Raw genomic sequence first — 25,722 nt, 5'->3', positions numbered from 1 at the left:
TCTCCAATTTTCATTTCTGTCCTGTTGGTATTGTAAATTATTAATCAAACAATGATTACCTGTACAATCCTCTGAATTTCCAAAGAGCTTTGTTAATATGAACTAAGACACCTGTCATGCGCTCAAGAGAACTTATGATCTCAGAGCCAAATTTTCCCTTGCATTATGCTTATGAATCTTGCTTATGAATCAAGGAGTTTGGCATGGAGGAAGAAGCACAATTTTGCTGTGAATTGAATGGAACAAGGAAAGACTTGTGATACAGGTTGGGATAAGGCCTTTTAAGAACAGAGGAAGAAATGCTGGCTCGGGTGGTCATAAAGAATCTGTACAATGTAGAAAAAAAGTGAAAAGAAAATTCTGCAGGCACCATGGTTTAAAGGACAAAACTGAAAGTGGATAAAAATAATAAGGAAAGAAGTTAAACAAAAGTCTTGGGAAGACCAAGGCAGTATAGAGATAGTTGTGGAAGAAATAAAGTAAATGAGGCAAAAAATTTGTAAGTCTTACAAGAGTACAATTGAATTTCAGGGATATCTAATACAAGAAGTAAACATTTGTGGAGGATAAGTAACGTCATCAGATCATGAAAAAAGGAAGATGGGCTCAGCTGCCATGTCTGAAGGCTCTCTGGAAAGAAGGAAGATGAAACCAGACAGGTAGGATTGGGAAAGGTTTGCATTGTTTTATCTTTTTCATTTGCAGTTGCTAGAGTTGTATTTGATCTGCCAGGAGTAGAGATGGTCAAATGTGTTCAGTGACTAGCAGAAATAAGACCCCCAACAACTCAGGTTCAATATTTACAGTCAGAATGGGGAGGGGAGAAATGTCTCAATATGAAATAACCTTTCCCCAAAGTTAATTGTAAAATAACCTTACTAATTTGGGCAAAAATGTGGAATGTATTTGGTTTCTTTGAACTTTTCCAGAGAAATTTTTTACTTCTCTAAAATCAAAATGTATTGTTTTAATTTTGTTCCACTTCAACCTTGGAGTTCTTCAAGACTGAAAGAGCAAATCTAAAAGATGTTTCTCTGCCTCTTCTTCCCTTTTGACCTTTTTGCAGAAGAAAAGGAAACTGTGGCCAGTGTTGAGACACCAAAGAGATGAGATGTATAAGAAAGAGACACCAAGGTTAGCAAAAGGGATCTAAAACTCAAAAGCCAGCTTTTATCTGAATGCAAACCAGAACAGAGCAACATTTGAAACAGAGAAAACTCAGCAAGACAGATTAAAATGACAGATCTCTCACCTTTCTGGTATTTTCGTGCAGGACCCTTGAGGTCTTTCTCAGTCCAACAAATTTCAGTGCATTTCTTGTTTGCAGCAAGTTCTACTTTAAGTTCCTTTGGGACGTGGCACTTTCCTCTTTCCATCACTTCTAAAGCTTGGCTCTGCATCTGCTCCCTACCAAGACCAACAGAATTCTGTTGCAGGTTTCTGGTTTTCCCACCTTGCACTCCAGAATATGCTTTTCCTCATTGATTTCTGCACTTTCAGTTGCTTTACAAGACTTAACAATTCCTGTTCGTGCCAGAGGGTCTCACCTTGGCCTGGGCCACATAGATGTAAATACAAAGCTTTCCTCCCATCTGCCCCACTGCAGCCTTTTTAGCAGAACATAGCATACAAACCAAACAGATGCCATCCATCTTAGAAACTTTTCCCCTCCCAATACCTGCTCCCTCCTGCCCTCACTTTTTACACCACTATGAAACAAATACTTGGAATATTTTTATTTTTTTTTTAAAAAAAGGACCAAATTATATAAATTAATAAAACTTTCCATTATTGCTTGGTCAAAAAGCCGCTGTTCATTAAACGATTTATACTGTGATAGTTTTGAAGCTGGTTTTAACTGCAAAGGTACTGAAGAATGGCCACGTACTGATCACTCTAAAGAAGCAGATGAGTTTGCCCATCTCACTTTCAGGTAAACGATGCAGGCATTAATAACATATTTGGCTGTTGGTTGAGAACAGAGAAGACAACCGAATTTTCAGTGATGACAGAAGAAAAGCTGAGGATCCAGATACAGGAAGTAGTATTAACTAAAATAGGTGAGGAGGTAATTAGCCTTCAAACTTGTCAATATTTCTAAGAACTGTAGATAAGACTAGAGAAACAAAACAGTAAATACTAACTTTCTCTGTGTCATTTTATTATGATCCATCCCAAGCAGAATTTATTTTTCAAATGGTGTGTATCCAGCCAATTTCAGTACCTCCTCCACCTCTTGTTAAAATCAAAGCAATATAGCTTTCTCAAAAAAAAAAAAAAAAGGAGAAAAAGAAGCATAATATCTTGATGGTTTCTTAAGAGATCTCTTCTCACAGTTATAGGTATCTTAGAAAGGAAATTGATGTATCTTCCTTTCTTCTTTGCGTGTTCTTGGTACCACAAGCTGTGCACAGCATGCTTTCAATTAATTTAAACTAACTCTCCATCTGCTCCAACAAATGTAGGATTTGAGTGAAAGACAGTATGATGGAGAGACATGAAATACGCTAATAGCAAACACTAATGTGAAAGCCAGTCTTCTGTGGAAAATGTAATATCCATAGCGCACTCTTTCTACTCCATATTAAAGGCTCACTTTAGTGAAAAATGATTATTGTTTTCAATATTTGCCTAATCAAGATGGGAAACGAAAGCTTTAGCAATGGACATAGAGATTTACATTTTACAGAGCATAGTAATGTGAAGAACAGGATGTATCAGATCGATTCCTTTTTAATTGCCGCTTTCATCAAGCTTTATGTTATGGAATTATTTCATTATGTTTCTACACTTAAAACAAAAGAACACAAATGCTGAACATGATTAGAACTTGGAAAGCTTTGGGTTTATTATCAGTTTGATCAGAATACTGTGTATTTTGCAAATATTCTATTTTTCCCCAACAAATTAAAGTTCCAAGAAAGGTATTTAAATTAGAAAAGCTAAGGCCACAGCAAAACAGCTACAATGGCTACATGCAAGTAATGACACAGACTAAATTACAGTAACTATGTACAACAAAAGCCTTTTGCTACTAAATGTATGCATTTTACAGACATTACTGTAGTCCTTTGTGTGTGGGTTTTGGTGGGGGTTTTTTTGTGTGGGTTTTTTTTGGTAGGTTTTTTTTTTTTTTAGTATAAAGTAGGAACCTAACTGTGATTCTGGCACCAGCCTTTCAAGCAATAACCATTTAAAGCCATGTGGTAATTAAATTCTACCTGCAGCCTGATCTTGTTCCCAATTGAACCCCTGAGAATAGGGTTATGGCTTTTTTTCCCCAATTTAAATTAGCATGTGAATTTGAAAAATGGAATTTATTTTGGGCCCTGGTTCCTCCTCCTCGTATTTCTTACATTAAGTACTGTACTTTTAACCCTGGTTTGACCACTTCAACTGATCAAATAAATGCAAATCAAAATTCTAGACTTGGTGAGATGCACAGGTGGCAGTATTACTGTGAACAATAGCAAGTAAAGGATAATAAGCTTATTCTTGGTAATTTGTACCTCAAACTCAATACCACTTGCACTTAAAAGTAGAGTTCCATAGAGGATAATTCTCCATAATCTTGTGCAGATCCATGTCATAGTTTCATGGCCATTATATACCCAAGTCCAAACTTGCAGTAAAGACAGATACTTGTCAACTGCTGCAGTTTATAGCTGCCACCTATTTCTGGGTTGAAGTTCCTCAGGCACTGACAGTTTTTTGTTGTGTAGGGTTTCTTTGTTTTGGTTTGGTTTTGTTTTTTTTTAAGACATGCCTGGAAGGCCTTCGTTCTTGGCAAGGCTGAGCAAGAGCTGAATTGCAAGTGTCCTCAGAGCCTACCTATAGATCAAACAGTATAAAAGATACCCAGTGGATGAAGGAGAGGGTCCTTCAAAGTGAGAAAATAAACACTGCATTTCTTTCTTTCCCTGGGAGTATATAAGCATCTAGCCCCTAATGTCTAGCATTTCACAGCGGTGTGCCCTCGTGACCAATTTATGGCAATTTTGGGGGAGGCATTGCTTGCCAGAGCTCTTCCATTCTGCAGAAAAGAATTAAAGATTTCCCAGGGCAAGATGATATGGGAGTAGAAGCTGTTTAATTCCCTTTAGTTCCTTTTTCGTTTGCCGCAATAGACCCAACCAAAGAGAAGTCTGTTCATCAGATAGCTACTTTTCTTCATTGGATATGCTTTAGATGTAGTGATGGTTTCAAAGATAGAAGGATATGAGACAGGAAAGGTTTATAATACTTTTATCTGACCCGCTGAGTCAGGTAAGAAAAAAATGGACATTCTTTTGGACGTACAGTAAAATCATTCTTCATTGATATTTAGCAAAGGTCCTACGCGTCCAAAAGCTTGTCCATGTTCCCAATTATGTCATATGGTCTAATGAAAAGTATTAACTTTCCCTACAGACCTTTCCTCCCTACTATTCTACAGGACATTTATACACCTACAGCAGATAATGTCCTCAAGAATTTATATGCTCAGCCTGAAGCCCTTGTAAGAGAAGTAATTAGACAGGCTTAATTAGAGCTGGCATGACAAAATATATGTCAGTAAACCTGCACAATTCTGCCCAGAAAGGTATTTTCAAAGGGCTCTGACTGCTGTGTTAGTCATGCTCATTTTTCAGGTAGTATATACAACAGTATAATATTTAACCACCGTTAAATGTTTTTCCGGTTGGGACAGTTTCATGCTTAACTCAACCATTTAATCAATCTATCTCATTCATTGTTAGATTACAACTGGTGCGACTGCAAAGAAGTGAGAAGAAAGGAGAAAATGAAATGCTCCATTAGAAAACACCATCCGGAAGTGACAGATTAAGCTATTTGAAATGAAGGCAATCGTGAATGATTTTGGGGATATTTTATTTTATGCGTAAATTGGATCATTGGCTGAAAAATAATCACTTGGTCCATCAAAGACATAACCCAGAAATGAGGTGGAGATAGAAGTTAACAGAGGATGAGTGATAGAGGTAAGAGATCAAGCATGCAGCAAGGCAGGGATGATAATACAAGTTATTTAACACGGGGAAAAAATGGCTACTAATAGTAATTAGCAGTAAAGCGAACACGTTTTCCCCTCATAAATCTGGTATTGGTGTCAGTGTGACTTGCCTGAATGCAGATTCAGGAGACAACATGGCTCTGAAATGCTGAAAAGAAAGCAGGAAAGAATTACCAGAGCACGACTTGTTGGGGGAGAGGGGGAAGTCCAAGATTAGGGGAAGAAAAATCAGAGAGGAATGTATCAGGAAAAATGTGCAGTCTACTGATATATGTGTTTCTAGATCTTTCCTGTGCCCAGCAGAATAAAAGTCCCTTATGAACATAACTCTAGAGATCAAGCTATATATTTTTAGCCTATAGGTTCCCAATTATGCATTGATAGTCATTATTGAAGGAAAGATGCCTTTGTTGTGGGACTAATTGCACTCCCAAATACAGTCCCTTACATCTCTTACAAGTTGCAAATCGTGTCCTTAAAACTATTCCTGGCTTATTATATGTGTCAGCCAAAACTATTCCTGGTTTATTATTTGTGTCAGCCAGAATTTCTTGTCATGTCATACAGAATGTGGTATCTGCAAGCATTCGCTGTTACACGTGGGTAAGCGTAAGTTGACAGAGATGAAGCAGTATTTTATTAAAAAGTCTTCCTCTCAGAAGCGAAGGAAAAAAGATTTCTTCTCTCTCACATATGAATATGTATGCCTGTATGTGCAACTGCCGTACCTAAGGCCCAACATCATCAGAGGAGAACTCTTCTAGACTATCCTAATGTTTGATAACTACAACAGCTCCCTGCTAAAAACTGTTCCTAGCTGTGATGGAAGAAAGACTTTACTTAAGTGCAGTTTTAGCGTTTTTGCATTGTTAATACAACGGTATAGTTTTTTTGGTGGAATAGGAGTACACATTCTGAGTAATAGCTCAGATGTTATTTTCAATAATATTTTGGGGCATGATAAAGGATAACATATATTTATGATTTAACCTGCCTATTTGTGAGGCAAATTACCTGGATCCGTCATCTGGCTTTTCTGCTTCTTTCTTAGAAGCTTAATTTGAAATAAACCATACATATATGGTCTATATACATTTATATATGGTGTGTGTGTGCATACCCCTCGATTGTTATTTGAGCAATCTCTGTAAGTGGAAAACATTTTCAGACACAGATTATTCTGTGTAGCATACAAGAGACAATAATTCAGCTATCAAGTATTCAATATTATTCACTCAGTCATGCGGTGGCAAATTCTCTCTCTCACCTCCCCATCCTTAGGAATGCTCATTACTTGAAATAATTTTGTGTCCCAGTCCTGAAGGATAGGATTTAAGATTAAGTACAGCTGTTTGTGACTAGAAAGACATGTCAATCGTGAAGCTTCTAGATTCAATTCAGAAGTTAAATTTGTCTAGTATTATCATAAAATGGAAATACACCATCCTACTGTCAAAGTAGTTAAATACTCAGGAGTAAGACCATGGTTAATAGGACATTAATCATTAACCATTATTCAGAGTCAGTTTGGATCAGGCTGGAGGAATTATAAAAAGTATAAATGAGCTCTGAAAAAGCCAGCTGAGTTTGGCTGACAAAGCTATCAAGTGGACAGGAAGAAGAAACTAATCTGTAGGTAGATAAGACTTGCACAAGTGACAGACCCGTGGACTATAATGAATGAACAACTCACTGGCTGATTGATTTACTCGGATGTTAATAAACAGTTTGCTGTCGAGACTTGTCCGCAGTCGCAGTACACCACTGGTCTCCTGGGAGTCATTCATTGACGGATTTTGGTCTGTCCGTATGGCAGCAGGCTGTAGAGGCCACTGTATCTCAGCGTAATTCCTTCTTCTGTTCAAGAACGCCTTCTTGAACGGCTTCTCACAGGGAGAATACGTCGCCTTACAGGATGATTGCAGGGGCTGCACACATGTTGTGAAAGTATACATAAAAGCGATCGAATCGCAGACCTTGCGTTAGCTCCCGATGGATGCATGAAACTTCTCCAGAGTGGGAAAGAGAGTTGTTCTGCGTTAATGCAATCCAGAAAGCGTGTTACTTTAGAGCCCCCATATTGTACATATGAGTAAGAGCTGGGGTTTTTTTAGGGCTGCACATCGTTCCTGGACCACTAGATGAACATAGTTGTCTTTTACTTTTATAGTAGACTATTGATAATACAAATTTATTTATAATGCAGGTAATGGTTTAAAATATGTAACACTTTTGAAATACTTTTAGATATTAAGTTTTAGCTTCCCATTCTAAAAATGTTGACTATAATTATTAAATGTTTAAGGTATTCCAGTCTTACAAGAAGGGGTTTTGGAGTGCTATTTACCATTTTCTTTGTTCAGCTTAATTTCTTTTTTTTTTTTTTTTTTTTTTTTTTTTAAAAAGCAAATCTTTCTTACATGATTATAATACCTTAGAGGTAATTATTAAGATTAAGCACCTGGCTTATATAAATTGTCATCTCAATTCACATTCAAGTAAACCAGAATTGCAACAAATAACAGAGGTTTTTCTAGAATCCTTTTAAAATGTTAAGTTATTTGTATACTCCAGTTCTTCATATTCTCATTTTTGTCTTGGTTTGTGAAGACTGGTTTTAAATTAGTAAACAGCCTTTCAAGGCTCATGGTAGGTCTTAGATAAGGTGCAAAAATGATGCTAAAATATGCAGTGATAATTGAGTGTCAATTTAAGAACATGTTCCCCATTGAACAGGTGCCTGTTGTTTCCTGTGAACTTGAGGTTATTGTTAATACATTGTTAACAGGTTCCCAGGAGTTTCCGTGCAGTTCATTTCACACTTGGACGTTGCAATATTTGCAACAATTCACAGAGTTCAGAAATGTCCAGGAGACTTTGGCAGGGACAGCCAAGCAAAATGCTAATAAGGAAAACAGAACAGAAGTCTGAGCCAGAATTCGACTGTTGCCAGACTCCATCAGCACTACACAATGTTGACATGAAAAAAAGTTCTTTCCTCTCTTACAGCCATAAACCAATGGGGATTTTATTTATTTATTAACAGAGAAATAACAGAATGAAATACAAGGGAGGGCTCGAAAGAAGCCCATTGTGTTAGGCTAGTGACATCTCTCTCAAATGAATGAGTATCCATGAATGGGTTTTGCTTCGTAACACAGCTATATAACACAATGATCTAACAGTCAGATCAGTGTTTGTCATCCTGCAGGGTAATTTACAATTCTACAAACTGGCAGGAAAATACTAGGGAATCAAAGCTGATCTGATTTATAGTCTTATGCTTTGGTGTAAATGCACCAGTTGTATGAATACATACAAGGTGTAAAGCAATAGAGAGTCAGCCAATTGGACTTCCAAAATCTTAGGTCAGTCAAACATCAGATCCTAAGAACGTCTTAGACCTATGCTTTACTTCTCATTGGAACAGTGAACAGTAAAGTTGTGTTATGTAATGAAAGACTGACCTCCAAAGGGCAGAAATCGGAGTAGGCTGGCTTGTGAAGTTCCCACCAAGATATGTAACAAGACCCAGACTTCTAGGGAAACAGCTCATAAGCACCAACAGCATCATCAAACTTTAGTCTGGCTTTTAGTCTGAAGCCCATCCTGGGTTTGGGTGTAAACAACTATTTTTAGCAAATCTCTGCAGCAGGGCCCTCTGCTAGTTGACTGTTTAGTGTGATGCTAGTACTATCAAAAGTGAGTGGCAAGTTTTCACAGTCTTGACTCATGTGACATCCTACTTCTCAACAGGTTAACTTCTGGATTGAGTGCTTAAAAAAAAAAAAAAAAAAAAAAAGAGGTGGCTAGCAGGCTCCTTCAATGGTGTTTCCTTAGAGGCTGGGCATCCTTCTTTCATCTCGATTACGAGAAAGGCAGAAAAATACTTTTCATAAAAGTCTGGTTTATAACTGGTAGATGTCTTCTAACTCACAAGAAATTGCACAGCTTGTAAGAACGGTTCTTGACACAGCAGCCTTTGGTAAGAACAAAGTAACAGGGATCTCCCATAGGGAAAAGATGCTACCTGACTGAGGAGCTAAGCAGGCTGAGAATTTTATATTAGTAAGTCTTAGGGTATTTCAAATTTATTTGTGTAAAGGAAAGATGCAGAGTGCCAAGAGAGGGTCTCTACAGAAACAAAGTGAGAGCTGACTGTGTTATGAGGGTAAGTAATATATGAATCTGTTCTCTTTTTTTTAAAGTCTTTTTCCAGACATTGTGAAGACCCACATTAGAAAACATTTCCCCTCTAGATTTCCTTTGAAACTAAACCCAAAAAATAGAACCCTCAGCAAAACCCTGAAGTAGCAGAAAAATCCATCTGCTAGCCTAATGAAGATGACTGGTAGAAGTCCGTGCTGCCTACTGTCCCCACTTCCATCTCTTTAAAGGTATTTGAATTGCCCTGATTCCCATATTAATTAGTCTGTAGTACAGTTTAATTGCATCGTACTATTTTTTTCCCAATGAACTGAGCTTTTAATGAGTAATCGCTTTTAATAACCAATTAAAAAATAGCCTATTATTTTGTGTGTTTGATGAAACTCATCACCTTAGCTCTTTGTTTGTATACATACACACGTATTTTAACACTTTGAACAATAAATCTATTACATCCATGTATCTATCTTTGTTATAAGTGAGTTATACCTTCACTAAATGATGGCATTTGAATACACGTACCGCCTCCCTCTCTTATTTAGCCTAAGCAGGACAAGAGATGAAGAGCAGCTGCGGTAGCGAGACAACTTTTGTTTAAAATTGAAGAAAGAACGAACTGAAGCAAGCAAGCCTTGGATTGCATCCACTCAGCCCCAGAAGAGTTGTGTACAGCGCACATTTTCATTAACTTCAGGTACTCAGTGCTCGTTTGCTAAAGAGCAAAGTACACAGTGCCAAGGAACAGAAATTAAGAGTGTGAGAAAGTACTGCAGCCCACAAGTTGTGTAAATGATGACAGACAACTACAATTAAAAGTAGGTTTATCACAGAACTGATAAAAGAGTAAGCCCTGATGGCTCTTTAATAAGATGCCAAGCTAGAGCATCAGTGCAAGAATGATGACTGAATGTCAACGGCACAGAAACCAGATGATGAGAACTGTCTTAATCGAGTGAGAAAGAGGGGGAAAAGCCAACCAAACAAACCCCCCTTCCATGTAACACTGTCGTTTCATTTGCTGGGGCGGGGGTGTCTACTCATCTTGTACAAACCTGACTGGCAGCCCAGCAGCATGTGGGGCCTGACACACACCTTGGACTGATGAAAGGTGTAACGTCTGGCAGGAGTCTGGGGCAGAGTCTGACAATGCTTGGCTGCCACGTGACCACAGGGCTACCTACCTAACCTCCCCGGCCCTCTGCCTGGGTGGCCAAGTAACAGTAGTCCCTCCTCGGGGAAGGGTTCAGCTCTCAGGCTGGTGCCTGCCTGAGGTACTGGCATGAGGTGCCTCTGCACCCTGGCTCTTTGGTCATCACGCCGAGGTGGCTGCACTTGCCAGGAGGGTAAGTCTGGCTCTCCTGCCAGGATGGTTTTGAGCTATGCCCTCTGACTGTTTCTGTATTTCTATCTTTATGCTGCAGTTCTGTCCCTATCACTGAAACAGAGTGAGAAGAGGGCGCTTTGTGGTCTGGTGGGAGTAAAGACACAAGAGAAGACAGCTTGATGGGTACACATAGGTCAAAATCCTGCAGTAAGCTCTGCCAGTGTGATGGCAAGCAGCTGCACTAAGCCCTTGGCAGGGCTGAGGATAAGGGGGTTTTTTTGCCCAGCTCAAAGGATTTCTCTCTAGAGCCATTATTGTTTCAACTTCTCTGTGCAGGATCCAAAAGTAAGGCATTTTCGTATGGATTAATGCAGTTTTTGCCATTAGAAACAATGGCAAAACTTGCCAGGCACTATGACTGGGCTTTCCAGCACTGGTCTAGTTCTTACATGATGTAGCTAGTAGTCATAGCTTGCACATGTGAATTTTATTGCACCAAAAAGTCTAAATCTTTCCTTTAGACTTTCTGTCTCATAATGAGAGTTATTCTAATTACTACAATATATCGTTTCTACTTTGCTTTATCTGTGGACTCTGTCACATTCTCTCTGATCCTCATATGAATTAAATATCCCCAATCTTGTTCTTTTTCTTTTTGGCAATCCCATATATGAAAGGCTGAGTATCTGTTAATTGGGGCACCTGTTCTCTAGAGATTGTGCTGGTTTTGCTCAATATGAAAGATGATGACAATTAAGTTACCTTGGAGCTACAGGAAACACTTCAGTGTATATTAGCTTACGATGACTTTAAAGAAAAGAACTAGTTTATAGTTATATAATTATTTTATCAGATGGGGGTGGGGGGAAGTTTCAGTTCTTAGGCTTCTGGCTTTTTGGTGATGCCAGTGGGAACTAGGTGTTCAAATCCCACCAAAGGCTAACTCCCTTGGTACTAGCCAAGTCAATAATACATGCTGTAACCCCACGACAGGTTATAATCCCTGTTTTATGGCTACTTGGATGGCTACTTAGGGCACTGTTGCTTTACTGCAGCTGATCAAATAGCACAAAGAATGAGACACAGCTGATGTGATTCTTTCTTTATTTATTTGTGTACAAAGAGGCACTATTTGATTTGCTGTCATTTCCAAGTGCAGGCTAGAGTCGTTATCTTACCACTGTCCCCAGCAGATCAGTTACAGCAAGGGTGAAGCTGGCAAGATAACTGGAATGGCAAAATGAGCCCAGCATAAAATTTGTTCCCAAGTGGCTGCTGGCATGAAGCAAGATAACAGGTGTAAACAACAATGGGCACAGTTATAAAAGCTAAAATTTTAAAAACTTGTTAGAGACATGAAGATTTAATCCAGTCCATAAGCACCGTCTACTTTTGTTTCATTATCCTTCTGTTAAAAATATATGTGGTCAGTTTGAAAAGATAACACTGTGAGAGTTTTGTTTTGTGTTTTTCTTTAAATGTGCCACAAAATTCTGTTTATGAACATCCCCCTTCCCAAATCAATTACTCCACCATTGTAACTGTATTGCAGAACACTGTTCGCAAGCAATTCATTAATTATAAGTGTCCAGCTATATTTTACCTTCTGATTTTTCAGCGTGCCTTGCAGTAAACAAGTAGTGTAAACGCTTTTGCTTTTCTTGTTTTGGACAGTTAGTCATAGAAAGTACATCCAGCCACAGCAATGCTGGTGAGTATCCCACAATTGCGTGTGGAAACAGTAAGTTGCAAAATGAGTCATAAGTAATAAAATATACTGTCATATAATATTGAAGTGTACTGGACTAGAGTAACTTACTTGCTGCTGTAACCACAGGAGCAGCGAAGGTCATCAGGCACTGGGAGGTGGATGAGTGGAGTCCGGCCAGGGGCGTGGCGGTTGAGGAAGAGCATCCCAATAGTTTCGCAGCAGGAGCAATGACCCTTGCTTTGTTTCTGCAGGTAAGAAGGTTGTGCTGAAGCCAGAAGGGACTGTTCTGATTTACTGTTGCTGGAGAAAAAATGTAACTGGATTGAACTGTGCAAAGTTACAGAGTAACAGTAGACTGCAATCCAGAATGTGTGGTGTTGGATGAGACAGAAGAAGGTTGAAAGGGTAATGGAAAGCTTTGACCCGGCTAAAAACCATTCAGCATTTTCTACCTCTGTTAACATTTCCTTGCTTATGATTTACCTTTGTGCTGTTTCAAACACCTCTTTTAAGATACAAGGCACAGCATTAGTTTAGGACAATGATCTCAACTGAGACCAAAGGAGGTGACACTTTTTTGCTGTGGCTTTCAAGTAATGACCTTTTGCTCAATTACACCACAAGTTTCACGTAAGCGCTTTCATCCTCTAGTTATTACGGACCACATCAAAAGGCCCCCTTTAGATTCAAAGTCTGATAAAGCATAGGCAATAGGCAAAAGCTGGAGGTGGGTCTTGGTGAAAGCAAGCTGCTGTGGCTTGTACTCAAATGTTTCCTTCAAGTGCTGCCCTCCCTCCCCCTGCTTCCTGTATTCTCAGATGTAGTAAAAGGCTATTTTCAGGGATATGCTATCTTTATGTGTCTCTTTCACTTTAGATAACTTCCTAGAAGATCTAAAAAAGACAACTTGCAGGGATTTCAGAAAGCCAACAGGCTCTAGCTTTGTGCAGCAAAAAGAATTCCCTGGCAAAGAAGCAATAATGCCATAGTGCATTGCTGCAAATTTCCTACAGGATTTTCATTCTAGCTAGCCTTCTATTCTTTTTTTCTGCCCTGAATTCTGGGCCAGAATGATTATTTATGTATTTCACCTACTGGGCCCTTCTGCAATGTCTGGGAGCAGCTGACAGCAAAGGAAAGCACATGCCACTTCCTCTCCCCTCATAATCACAGATTACGAGAGTTCAGTGAAAAAAGAAAATAGTATCTTACAAACCTTAAGTCCTGCTACTGGGAACGCAGAACGCTAAAAGCGATAAGCCTTGTCAATGAAGTCTGCGGTTCTGTACAAAGAAGTACAGAAGGGCGTTAAAGCAGTGCAAGCTTTTTGGGGCAACCTGGCCCAGAGCAGTTTGGCCTTGAAGGCAATAAAGGCTCTACCTTTTGGACTAAGATTTTTCTGAATCAGGGCAACAAGTAGACCACATCTGCATACACATCTTAAGGAGGAGTTAAGCACAGGGAGGGAGCACATCAGACATGACTACAGACTATGGCAGTACTAGCTGTTGAAAGCCATCTCGTCATCGGCTGTGACAGCAGTGACAGAAACGCAGTCCAGTAGTGTCCCACGGCGGTCCTCGCTGATTGACATTTATTCAGCCTGTTTCTGCGTTGTTCATAATGTTCACTTTTTGTGGCTGTCTATTCTATATAAGCTGAACGGATGGTGGTAGGTGGGGAAGGTGGCCAGGTGAAGCAGAAAGGAAGTGCAACAAAAATCCATTAAAGCTCCTGCAGACAGTCCAGCCTAGGGCCATGTGACCCAGATTTGGCTCAGTGCAACTCTGTAATGAAAGCGGGGCTTTAGAAGGCAAACCATTGCTGTTACCTGAATGGATGCTGAATACTCTCCTACTGCTTTCTTGTGTGGTCAAAGCTTATTTACCTTGCTAACCTCCAGATTCTTATTCTATAACCATGGCATGGTGATGACAAAGGCTGCAATTTATCTCTTTCTACTTAGAGCAATGTGGGAGTTTCTTGTATTTAGCTCAGGCTGGTCCAGCCCTTTGGCAGTCTCAAGGTCATTTTGTAGTCCTCCATTCCTGCTGTGTTGCGTTAGGAAGGTCTACGCCCAGACAAAAGGTAAAAGCCCATACATCCTTTATTTGAGCATTTCACAAATAAATTACAAGTTTCTTTGCAACCACGTCATAAATCAAAATGTTTATTTACACCTCAGAAACAGCACGCAATTCAGCAACTAGGGCCCAAAGGAACGATTAACTGGAAAAGTAGCTGAATTAAGTATCTTTAAAATCAAACAAAATATTTTCCTCCTTGCTTGAACTTTAAAAAAAGAAAGAAAATCATAAAAAACCTATCTTGGTGGTAACTTAAAGAGACAGAGTTTGTTATGGGGCAAATATGATTTTACAGGAGGGTTCTGTCTGAAATGGCAGTAACAACACAGCTTGTTTGTACTGAATTCACCATTACAGTCCACCAGACGTGCTCTTATTCTATAGTCCCAGGCAGGGTGTGTATGCATGTGCATACACATCTTCAGACTACATTCATTTTTTAACCCCAAGTCATCAAATACAGTCATTTGCTGCTGCAGAGGAGGAGTCTAATGTTCAAAGGGTGGGTGAAGCTTTCCCAAATAGCTGTCCCACTGAAAGCACAGTAATGCAGAATTCTGGCTATAAACCCTTCCCTTTCCACTACTGGTGACCTGCTGATATGTAGACAACTGAAAATGAGTCCGTAAACAATTATGCATATCTTCAAATGATATACTTGTCTTAAGAGGGGACAGCTAAAGGTAGCATAAATGCAACATGAGAGTTCGGATAAGCCTGGGTTTTAGTGTGTGGTTTTTTGCCTTTTTTCTTTAAATCAGACTGGTTTGGCATACATAACCCATGCTGTCCCTTAACTCATGTATTCACCCATAATTCATGGAATTAAACTGCTTATTCCAAGGCGCCATGTTGTATTAGTCTCCCTCCATCTGCATATATTTTATATATATATATTTATATATGTATGTGTATATCTCTATATATCTACATATATACACACACATAGCAATTGTGCAACCAGTAACTTTCCACTGAGAGTGTATGAGTGTATCCATTTCATTTGGACAAATATAAATCAACTAGCATATCTCGATGTGAGGCAAGAGAACAGTGTAGTCAATGGGTTATGTGTTTTACATAGTAAAATAGTCCGCTATATCTGCTTTAAATAGAATAGTTATAATGATACTTATGTACTAATGTACTTTGCCTGTTAATTCTAAAGATTATAGATTACAGAGTGAATGGAAAGAAAATAATGGCTATTTTAGTTATTTATCTTTTTGTTAGCATTGGACAGTGTATCTCTCAGACAACAGAGTTTCTAGAGATGCAATAAAGGGAACATAGGATCAGAGTTTTGCCTTAGACTTGGTGTTCTCAAGCTGATGTGACTTTAATATAATTTATCTTGTGTTTTTTTTTTTTTTAATTAAGACATTATTAAATCCATTCAGAAAGAAACAGCCTTTAGACAAACAGGGATATAAAATAATTTGTGTACAAAATTCTGCTATGTTTCAAGTGGATGAGTGTATTAGTAGCAATTGAGAAGAAAATTGGCAGCTTTCTCAGTATTTCAGACAGGAGGTCTTCACAAAGGAAAGACCAATGATGTAAAAGTTGTTAATATAACATGTCTTTCCTTTTGTAGTGATAAAACATTTAGCTAGGGCCCTACAAACTGATTATAAGTCCATAATTCAATAAGTGAGGTTTGTATTATAGCGATCCCTAACTTAAATGACTATGCAAGACACCAGGACGAATTATTTGACTACAGGCCACAGCCATTTCAAATAAAGGCTAAGCCAAATTATGCTGGGTGCCTTAGAGACATGTTAAAGCGGTCGGTGAAGGAAGTGAGTCACCTGTGGGAGGCATCTAAGCTGTAGGTTTCTCTGTATGTCACAAAAGACAGACTTCCGATAATATATAAGCACTCAACGATCCTGTGACAAATATTGCTGCTTTACTATTCACAGCAGACCAGTAAAAGCACTATGTGGGGAGGTTTAGATGAAAAATTTCATCTAAATATGATTAACTGAATCTTAAACAATTCTAGTAATGGAGTTGCTCTTTGATTTACACCAGTGTAAACATGATGAGAACAGGGCTCAGAAAGTGTATTAGCCAGTGTTCCACTCCTACCTAATTTTCCTCGATACCCAGTAGGAAATTCAGCTCGTTTCCTTTTGTTTTCATCTTCAGACCTACAGTTACTGAACAAAATGTACATTAATAAATGCGCATAGGCATATTGTAAAAGCACACACATGAGGTGTACGGACAAGGGTTCAATTAGCAAGTACACCCCAAATGAGACCTTTGTCTTGCTAATAAGCTCCTCTCACTGATTAACTGCTATAACCAATTTGTGTTTTAACAGCAGATAGATACTCTTTTCAAGTGAAATGATTTTTGCGCAAGAAGTTTTATGCATGTTACAAAATGAAAATCAACAAGTTCACTGCCTTTCTGGCTCTAGACAGCACTGTATGTCTACAAACATAGACTGAAATAAACGTTGTAGTGACCAAAATAGCTAGGTAGAAATAAGTGCTATGTTATAAAACCAGCAAGCTTGGCTGAACAAATGTTAAACATAATTAACTATAAAAAAATGACAACCAGTTTTGTAACTTCTCTACTTTTTCACGATATTGTGGAAAAACTAATAAATTATTGTTGCTCCTTTGTTTCAGGAAATGGGCATCATTTTTTGAGCCAGAGCCGACAATCTTATTCAGGTAGGAAAACTCAAATTCTAATATGGTTCCTCACTTGTGTAACGCTAGAAAGTGCCACAATCTCTTGTTAAATGGGGCTTGTTCTCAGGTACAGAGAGGGAGAAACATTAACATGGCAGCTTCATCTTCTCTTTGCATGCTTAGGTAGTGCAGTGATTAGCTCCATCTGAAGCCTAGAGACACGCATAAAGGCTGGGAGGCTTTAATCTAGGTGCAGAAATAAAGCGATAATGGTGAATGAAGGCTTTGATGCATCTTGGTTCAGAGTTTCAGCCATGATATGGACCTCTCTACATGTCAAAAGGTTGCAGCATTATCCAAGAAGAAAGATCTCTTGTCCTCGGGTACAAAGTAGAAAGAGTCTTCCCATTGTTAGTGTAGTTCCAGGCAGAAGAGATTTTTCTTTGTTCCTCATTTTGGATACCCTTGGAATGATCCACCAGATGCTATGTGGGCCTTGGTTTAAACAAGAAAAGGGTAGCTTTATCTGGTACTTGATAGAAGTGACACTAATGTCAATGGATGTCTTTCCAGAGATGGGTTTTGCTGGATAGAGAGAGGAAGAAAGCAAGTAGAAAAAGAGTATTTGTGGGGGAGGATATTATAATTTCTTTTATTCAAGATAGAGGTTTTGTAGATCAAAGCATAGGGTGTGGTTTATCTTTGGGTGCATTTGGATGCATTCATTAAATATACATGTTGAAAATCCAGCATTGTTATGCAGTTGTTGTTTTGTTTCCTTTTGAAAACTTTGGCTGAAAACTATATTTTTTTGAAAGACATGATTGTTGATGATAAAGCAGCGGCATATGATTATTACAAGGCATGGGCAGAGAAAGAGAACTAGAAGCATGCTCATGTTAATGTTTGAGATCAGGCACTTTCCTGCTTAAATGCCTGCAGCTGCCTAACAGCCCACTCCTGAAGCCCTTGCGCAACAGAAACTCCCACTGACCTCAAAGTACCACTTTGGTAATTGAAACACCTAGAGCGTGCTGCGAGAGAAACAAGGTCAGGGGGAGATCTTACTTGGTCAGGAGTGCAGGAGTTAAGCTGGAAGAGAAAAATAGGTTCCTGGCTGAAGGCAGCTTGTATCTTATCAAGAAATCTACAACATTAGGAAAGTTCACAACACAAACTAATTTTTCCTCTGTTGCTGTTGTTATTACTCCTTTTGATTAAAAAACAAAAAAAACCAAACCTGTTTCATATTTGGTACAATACAGGAAGTCAGAGAAAAGCTATTGTACAGCAATTTTTAACCACCAACACACATTTAATATCTAGTGTAGCATTATGGAAAACTAAATGTATGTTTGGACTTTTTAATGCTTCCAAAAAGCTTTACTATTGAAACATATACGTGGTGTGGAAGATATGCTCATAATCTCACTGTAGTAAAGACAACATACAGTATGACTCATAAGTACTGTAAAAATGCTAACTAAAGAATGCAGCTGCAAAGTTCTATTGCATAAGGAAGCTTTCTTGTTTAAACTTTAAATAAGCAAGTTTATTAAAATATTCTAAGACACTTACCTTACCCTAGTTACTGGCAAGCTCTAATAAAAGCCACAGTCTGTCACTAGTATACTTTTTGTGTTAATTTTATAAAAATTTGGTGTGAGCTTTGATGGATCATTTACAATTTATTAACAAGATGATCATCTTGATACAGTTAGAAGGGTTTTTTTAACCTTACATGCTCACAGAATAAAAAAGGATTCATATTCATATATAACGAACACCCTTTTTTCCATGTCTGCAAACAAGTGTGGTAAGTTTACACACACAAAGAAATGCTCTTGTTACTCTTAACTGGAAACTCTGTGTACATGTGTATGTATGTATATATATATTCAAAACTATATATATGTGTGTGTGAATATATTTATAGAATAGGGCATCTGTTTTCCTCCTTGCGCTTACGTATGTAACGGCAGCTGCACAGAGGCTGAGAGAGAGACCAGTGCTTCTGAGAAATACTTTGCTGTTCTAATCAGCTTCTCACATGCAGACATCTACCTACTTGGCTGTGTCTGCAGAGCTGACAAAAGACTTAAATTTTGTAAACTGCCCCGGCAAATCATCATCTGCAGGAACATAAAGGAAGCTGACTTCAGCCCCTTTAAAACCAGGCCCGGCACTCCCATTGCCGTAAGTCGTGACCCATACGGTGCTGGTCGCAGCTGGCTGCTTCCCGCTTTCTCAGAAATCAGAGCTGCGCAGAACCTCCCAGCGCTGCTCCCGCTGACATGGGGAGCGAAGCGCCGTGCTCCTGCTGGATCGTAAATTCCATTTGGGGCGTAAGGAAAGAGTTCAGATCAGAAACAAGCCGGGGGACTTGCATTTCTTGTTTGCTGAACCTGAGGTACAAGAAGTGACACTGCAGAGCCCTGGGCCCGCTTTATTTGGTGTCAACAAAGTGGCTGTTGTAGCGGTAGGATTGCAATAGGCTCTCTCCTTCTGGCCACACTATAAACAGCAAATACAGTAGGTTTAGCCATGGTAGAATAGTTACCATTCATCTGCGGCTGTATTATTCTGCTTTGTCCCTTGCACGCTCCAGATGAACATTTTATAAAAGCTAAACCTGTGGTATAACTCTTCTCTCTATATAAATATATATATATACATACACTCATACATATACAAATACTAACCCACAGACAAAATATTTTCTGAACAGTTGAATAGCAACAAGTCAACAGATAGAAAAAAATGGAGTCAATCTGTTTTCTGCTCCCCCAAGGTCCAGTTTAGATGTCATGGTCTTTTAACATTCAGAGAAAATTCGCATAAACCTTGCGACTTGCAAGAGGAATCCATTAATAAATGGAAGTTAGGGTAGAGGCTGTCAAACACCAATGTATAGTCGGACAGATTAAGTGAGGTTGCAAATTAAACTGAATCTGGAGCAACTGAGGCCTAGTAGTGAAGAACAGTAACTGTAAACTGCAATCTTCAGATCTGACGTTTTCTTTTTTCTCGTTGCCATGGCAACTCGGTAGGACAGCTTCAGATGTCAGGAGTTCTTACAGACCTAAATGATGGGAAATGTGTGCGGTTATTACTACGCGGATCACAGTGTCTTTTAACTTTTTGGTTTTTTCCCCAATCAAATTACTGCTTGAGTGCATGCACATTTATCAGTAATTAAATATAAATTACCCAGGTTTAGAAGCAATTATTTGTGAAGACAGAAATCTCCAAGAAGAAACCCCCAACTGTCACCTGGGGCAGTCAGAGACCTTTGTAGTGCAATTCAGGAAGATGTAGTGCGGAGGTCTGAGCATAAATCTCGAGCCAGGACCTGGTTCTCCCCATTTGAGACCTTGATCATTTATGTTAGTGCAAGAGTGCAAGTAAAATGCCAGTGAGTCACTCCCTTGCGTGCACGCCCACTGACAAGCAAAGAGCAAACAAACAATATATTTTTTAAAAATACACAATTATAGTGCCTTGTAGTTTGTGACTATACCAGGGAATAAAAGAGCTGGCATATCATATTAATGTTGCTACAGAAATATAGATCTTAATGTGGAGTACCTTTTTTTTTTTCTTTAAATAAAGTGAAGGTGGCACAACTTGAATAATTTTACCCATTCTAGATAGGCACCCCGATAATACAAAGGTAGTAAAGAAATTCAGAAAAAGAGAGATCAGGAGCAAATGTAACATTAGCTGTAACTAATGGGTCACTTTCCTCCAATTTTGCTTGGACACTAGTAAATTGCAAATATTCAGCTTTGCAATAAAACCACATAAGAATAGTAAGAATAATATTAGCAAAACACATAGCAAAGTTTGATCTGGCTTCTCAAACAAATACAACTGCTGACCCTACGGTGTTGGTTTACTGGTTGTGCTGGTTTTGGCTGGGGTAGAGTTAATTTCCTTTGTAGCAGCTAGTATGGGGCTATGCTTTGGATTTGTGCTGGAAACAGTGTTGGTAACACAGGGATGTTTTTGTTCCTGCTGAGCAGTGCTGACAAGGCCTTTGCTGCTCCTCACCCCACCAGCCAGTGGGCTGGGGGTGCACAAGGAGCTGGGAGGGGGCACAGCCAGGACAGCTGACCCCAACTGCCCAAAGGGCTATTCCATACCACGTGACATCATGCTCAGCATAGAAAGCTGGGGAAGAAGAAGGAAGGGGGGGGATGTTTGAAGTGATGGCGTTTGTCTTCCCAAGTAACCATTGCGTGTGATGGAGCCCTGCTTTCCTGGAGATGGCTGAACACCTGCCTGCCCATGGGAAGCAGTGAATGAATTCCTTGCTTTGCTTTGCTGGCATACACAGCTTCTGCTATACCTATTAAACTGTCTTTATCTCAACCCATGAGTTTTCTCACTTTTCCTCTTCTGATTCTCTCCCCCATCCCACTGGGGGAGCAAGCGAGCGAGCAGCTGTGTAGTGCTTAGCTGCCTACCGGGGTTAAACCACAACAGCGCATTGAAGGATTCATGCTCTCTACCCTGGGAGGAGACAACTGCTGTATCGAAACACAAAAATGCAAGTCAAACACACACACCAAAACTCACAAACACTCTGGAGATGTTTGTCTAATATATATTGCATTTGTACATTTAAACGATGCAATATCAATAGTTTTGTCACAACCACAGACACGTGCAGCATAAACAGTAAAATAATGGTCATTATTAGATGCTGGCTTGTACTCTTCTCTAATTTTTAATTATCTGCTTTTCTTTTTGGGCAAATCAAGTTTAATATAATTGTTGATAAGGCTATTTTTTACTTTATCTGTTTGTTTCTTGTTAAAATCTTGGTATTATTTGAATTGACTTCAATATTAATTTCTTCCAGCTAGGGGCCTGTCCAGATGGGCTATGCAGCAAGGCAGGCACCTGCATAGCATGCAACAGCCTGTCCTTTCCCCTGCAGCATGACCTCAGTTCTCTTAAACAAAGATAAGTAAAGCAAATTAAGCAAGTGTAAGAATCCATAGAGGGACTGAGGGATGGGACTCGGGGAAGTGAGAAGTATCACTGAGATTTCCAAATAAGATAAAATCTGGAATTGCTTGGCATGTGGATTTTTAGCATGCGGTTTAAAGAAAAGCTCTGGCCACAAAATCCAGACTTACATGTAGGAAATTTGTTTGGATTAGGGATTCCAGCTAGGACTAAATTCTCGTAAACAACTTGATCTCCTAAGGTAGTGAAAAGTAAGAGTTCAGGACTCTGATCTTACAGACCATCTGAAAAACTGCATTTCTAGATCGCAATGAAGCTTAGTCTCATTAAGGGCATTTGTTCAATCCTACTCAAAGTAAATAACACTAGCTTTTGAACTGGCAAAGCTACTCTGAATCTTTAGGAGATCCCTGGAGGCCTTCCTGCTAAGGACAGGCACTTGTATCTGATGAATGAACAGCAGCTGTAGCACTGAATTTCTGTACAATCTATAGGCTGAAACTTCACCAGAGGAATCTGTCAGCACAAAATTTATAAATATCACACAAATTCAAGCCGCCAGTGACCGCTTCACCAAGAGCTTGTAAATAACAGGCAATATGTGTTGATTCTCCCTGTTACCCCGCCTGCCTCTTCAAGCACCACCCGAGCTCTTCTCCGTTTCATATCAAAGCTCTACAGTCTTTGCCTAGACTTTCTTTCTACTGAAACTGCTTCTCAACCTCATCCTTTCTGATCTATCAGCTGCCTTCAACCCATTTAATCATGTGCCTGGAAATCTCATGCTTCCCTTGGCTCCTGTGACTCCTCCTGTCACTTTACTATGATTTCTCTAATCACTTATCCAGCACGTCCTTCTGCCTCAGTCCCTCCATCCCAGGGTTCTGGGGAAACCTTTTTTCCCCCACTTTAATTTCTTCCCCTTCTCTGTGACACCATTCATACATGTTCAGCAATCACTTCAGTGCCGACAGTTCAGAGATCTTACTCTCTTTACCTGCTTTTCCATTTAGACTAAAATGTTGACCTCTAGATCTGATACCTTTTCAATGTTTAGCTGACAGCTCTGCACAGCTAGAACTGAGCTCTTAAATCTTTCCCCTAAAGCACTCCTTTCTAGTTTCTTGTTTGATTGCTCAGGACAACACTATCATCCTGCCTCTTATTCAAGCCTAAAAACAGAAACAAACTGGAGAAATTTTTTGTCATGGAATTTCCTTTCTAGGCCTGTATATTTAGGTTATGTCTTAATCTAGAAGATTCTTTTTCACACATCATCCCAAAGGGCTTTTTCTAGCCATTCAATAGCTAAATCTCCTACCCAGGCTCTCCTCAGTTAGCAGTTTTGTAACATCTTTTAAAAGCCCTTGACAAACTCAAGCTACTGTGCTCATACGCTGCCAGTCTTTTGCTGTACGGAGCATTTTCCTAGTCTGCCACTTTGACAAAACCTCTGTTACTCTGACTCCTTCATGGCCTCTTCCTGACTGCACGTATTTTCCTGGATTATCCCTACATGACCTGTTTTTCCTCTCATTCATAGCCCATGATGGCAGCTTTCACTGACATGTTTTCAAAGAAATCTGTTTGGGTTTTTTTCCCAGGCTTTCCCATGTAATAGGAGGAGTTCCCTGCAAGCATCCATAAAATGCTGTCTCTTTAACATCTGCTTTTGCTGACATATCTACAAAAATCTTGGCTTTGGCAAAGGGTGCCAAGACTACTTGAATTCAGCTCAGCCTTTTCACCAGTCTTAACTGAAAGTGTGTTAAAAAAATTATCTTATTCCAAACGTTGTTCGGAAGGATAGCGTATACCCCTCTGCTCATTAATGATGACTTAACCCTTTTGTAAAGCTGGATTGCTAAACGAGTAGTTTTTGGCTTTTAAAATCAGATTCAACATTCAAAGTTATGGGCTGTAAAATTTCAGTAGATAATAATCTTTGGTAGTTCCAGTGACAATATTTGAGATCAAATCTGCCTTTGTTCTTTCTATTGCGCACAAAGTTGATACAAAATTGCTTATGGCCAATAGAGAAGTTAGTTTAACTTTTAGTTTCTGTGGTTAATAATATAAAAGTTTATCAGTTACAAATTGACTTTCTAAAAATATTCTGATACAGTCATGTAAGGAGTTATTGGACAAGCATTCTGGCCAGTAACTAACTCCCTTAATACAAAATCTACAGAAATCAAGAGCAACCAAAGTATTGTGCAGAAAACTCAATGATGAATGTAAGCAGACCTACCAAAATCAACAGAACTGCTCTATTATAAATTCTTTGGGGATCTGATAAGCAGCTGGTCCATATTTAAAACCTCTCTGTTCTCCCAGCTGGATTTCCAATGTTCATTATTGTTTTCTGTATAGGAATTGTAGTTTTCTTGTTTGCTTTTTTCTTTCTTTATTCTCCCCATAAAGAAAGACCAAATGAAAGTTCCAGAAATACACACGCACTGCCAAATTATTAGGGTCTACTTATTTGAGTCCTGTCTCTAAATAGCTAACCTAAAGACTACTGACTTGTCGTGTTTATCCACTGACTTCAGTGGGGTTATGTATGTTGATGGGTTTTGTTTGGTTGGTTGGTTTTGGACCCATTCCTATGTATTTTATATCATGCATGATTTAAAGTTTATTAGTATTTTAGGAATACTGTGAGCATAAAACGTGCAAATAATGTGTGCAGGGAGCACATTTGCTGCTCCATGCTAACTATGTCTTTTAGGTAAGCCTGGTAAGCCTGTGCCTGGCAGGTTTAGATCTGTATGCTAATGGTCCTTATGCCTAGTAATTATTTTATTTTCTTTGTATCGGCTGTTAAGAACACCACTGTTTCTATAGCACAGGTCTCAGCATTCAGGAATTATTACATACCCTGTGTTGTTTTAAATGTGATTTCTGTCTACCTACAAGAAGTAATTTGCTGCATACGGCTGCAGGCGTGAAAGCCACAACAGCGGTGTGTGCATTGCTGTTTTACGTGGTCACCCCCCACCTTTCCCTTAAGGTATCCGGGGAATGCACAAGCAGCATGAAGCTAGCATAGCTATAAATAGCTTTTTTTCTCCAGAAATCACTCACTGAAGTCCCTAATGTGATCTTCACCATTTTTATCTCACAGTTCTCCTCTGCTCTGCCTTTTCAACACCTGAGAGAAACATTTGGCCACATTCCTTTTAAGAGAACAGTCAAATAGTGAGAGAACAGTGAAATAGCAGGGTTATTTTTATGTGCTCACTGTCTGATTATTACTATTGTGGTTAATGGGTCTCAGATAAGAAAGCACAGCTCATTATCATAAACAGATGGTGTCTGTTGGCATTACTACTTTGGCGTTGGAAGATGATGTTTGCTTTTGCTGGTCAAGAAAACTGACAAACATTGTACATGTTTATCTGGATGTAATAGTATGGAGTACTAATAGTATGGAGTGTAATAATGCTATAGGAATACAGGTCTAAGTGTGCAGTTTAGGGTAGGGAGATTCATGACGTAGAAACGTAAATGGAACAAAATCCCCTGTCTACTCCCACTAAAGTCTATTGATGTTGACTATATCTGGAAGGTCAAAAGAGTTGTTGATGGTGGTGGCAAACTCCAGAGGACAGATCTGAATTGTCATCTAGTCGTGGGGTTTCAGATGCTGAATTGGTTCAGAAAAGGAGCAAGCCACCTAATACAGACTCAGTGTTTATACTGTTGACTTCTTCAATGACTACAGCTACCTGTCTATTTCACAGTGGGCTAATTTAAGGTTTATTCCTTATGCTGATCTACAT

The 25,722-nt window shown here is 39.1% G+C and overlaps 1 protein-coding gene across 1 annotated transcript in view; it reads right to left on the bottom strand.

Annotated features, from left to right (window-relative positions):
• Positions 1 to 14,305: 14,305 nt before the first annotated feature.
• CDH13 (cadherin 13) overlaps positions 14,306 to 25,722 on the bottom strand; it is a 520,188-nt gene continuing 508,771 nt past the window's right edge. Inside the window, exon 14 of the mRNA XM_075510905.1 lies at positions 14,306 to 20,042. Within this exon, the coding sequence (XP_075367020.1) occupies positions 20,035 to 20,042 (8 nt within the window). The 3' untranslated portion in view covers positions 14,306 to 20,034. The remainder of the gene's footprint in view (positions 20,043 to 25,722) is intronic.

Source organism: Mycteria americana, chromosome 8 (assembly GCF_035582795.1).
Source record: "Mycteria americana isolate JAX WOST 10 ecotype Jacksonville Zoo and Gardens chromosome 8, USCA_MyAme_1.0, whole genome shotgun sequence".
Taxonomy (NCBI): domain Eukaryota; kingdom Metazoa; phylum Chordata; class Aves; order Ciconiiformes; family Ciconiidae; genus Mycteria; species Mycteria americana.
Note: the sequence above shows the minus strand (reverse complement) of the source record. Positions and strands in the feature narration are given on the sequence as shown.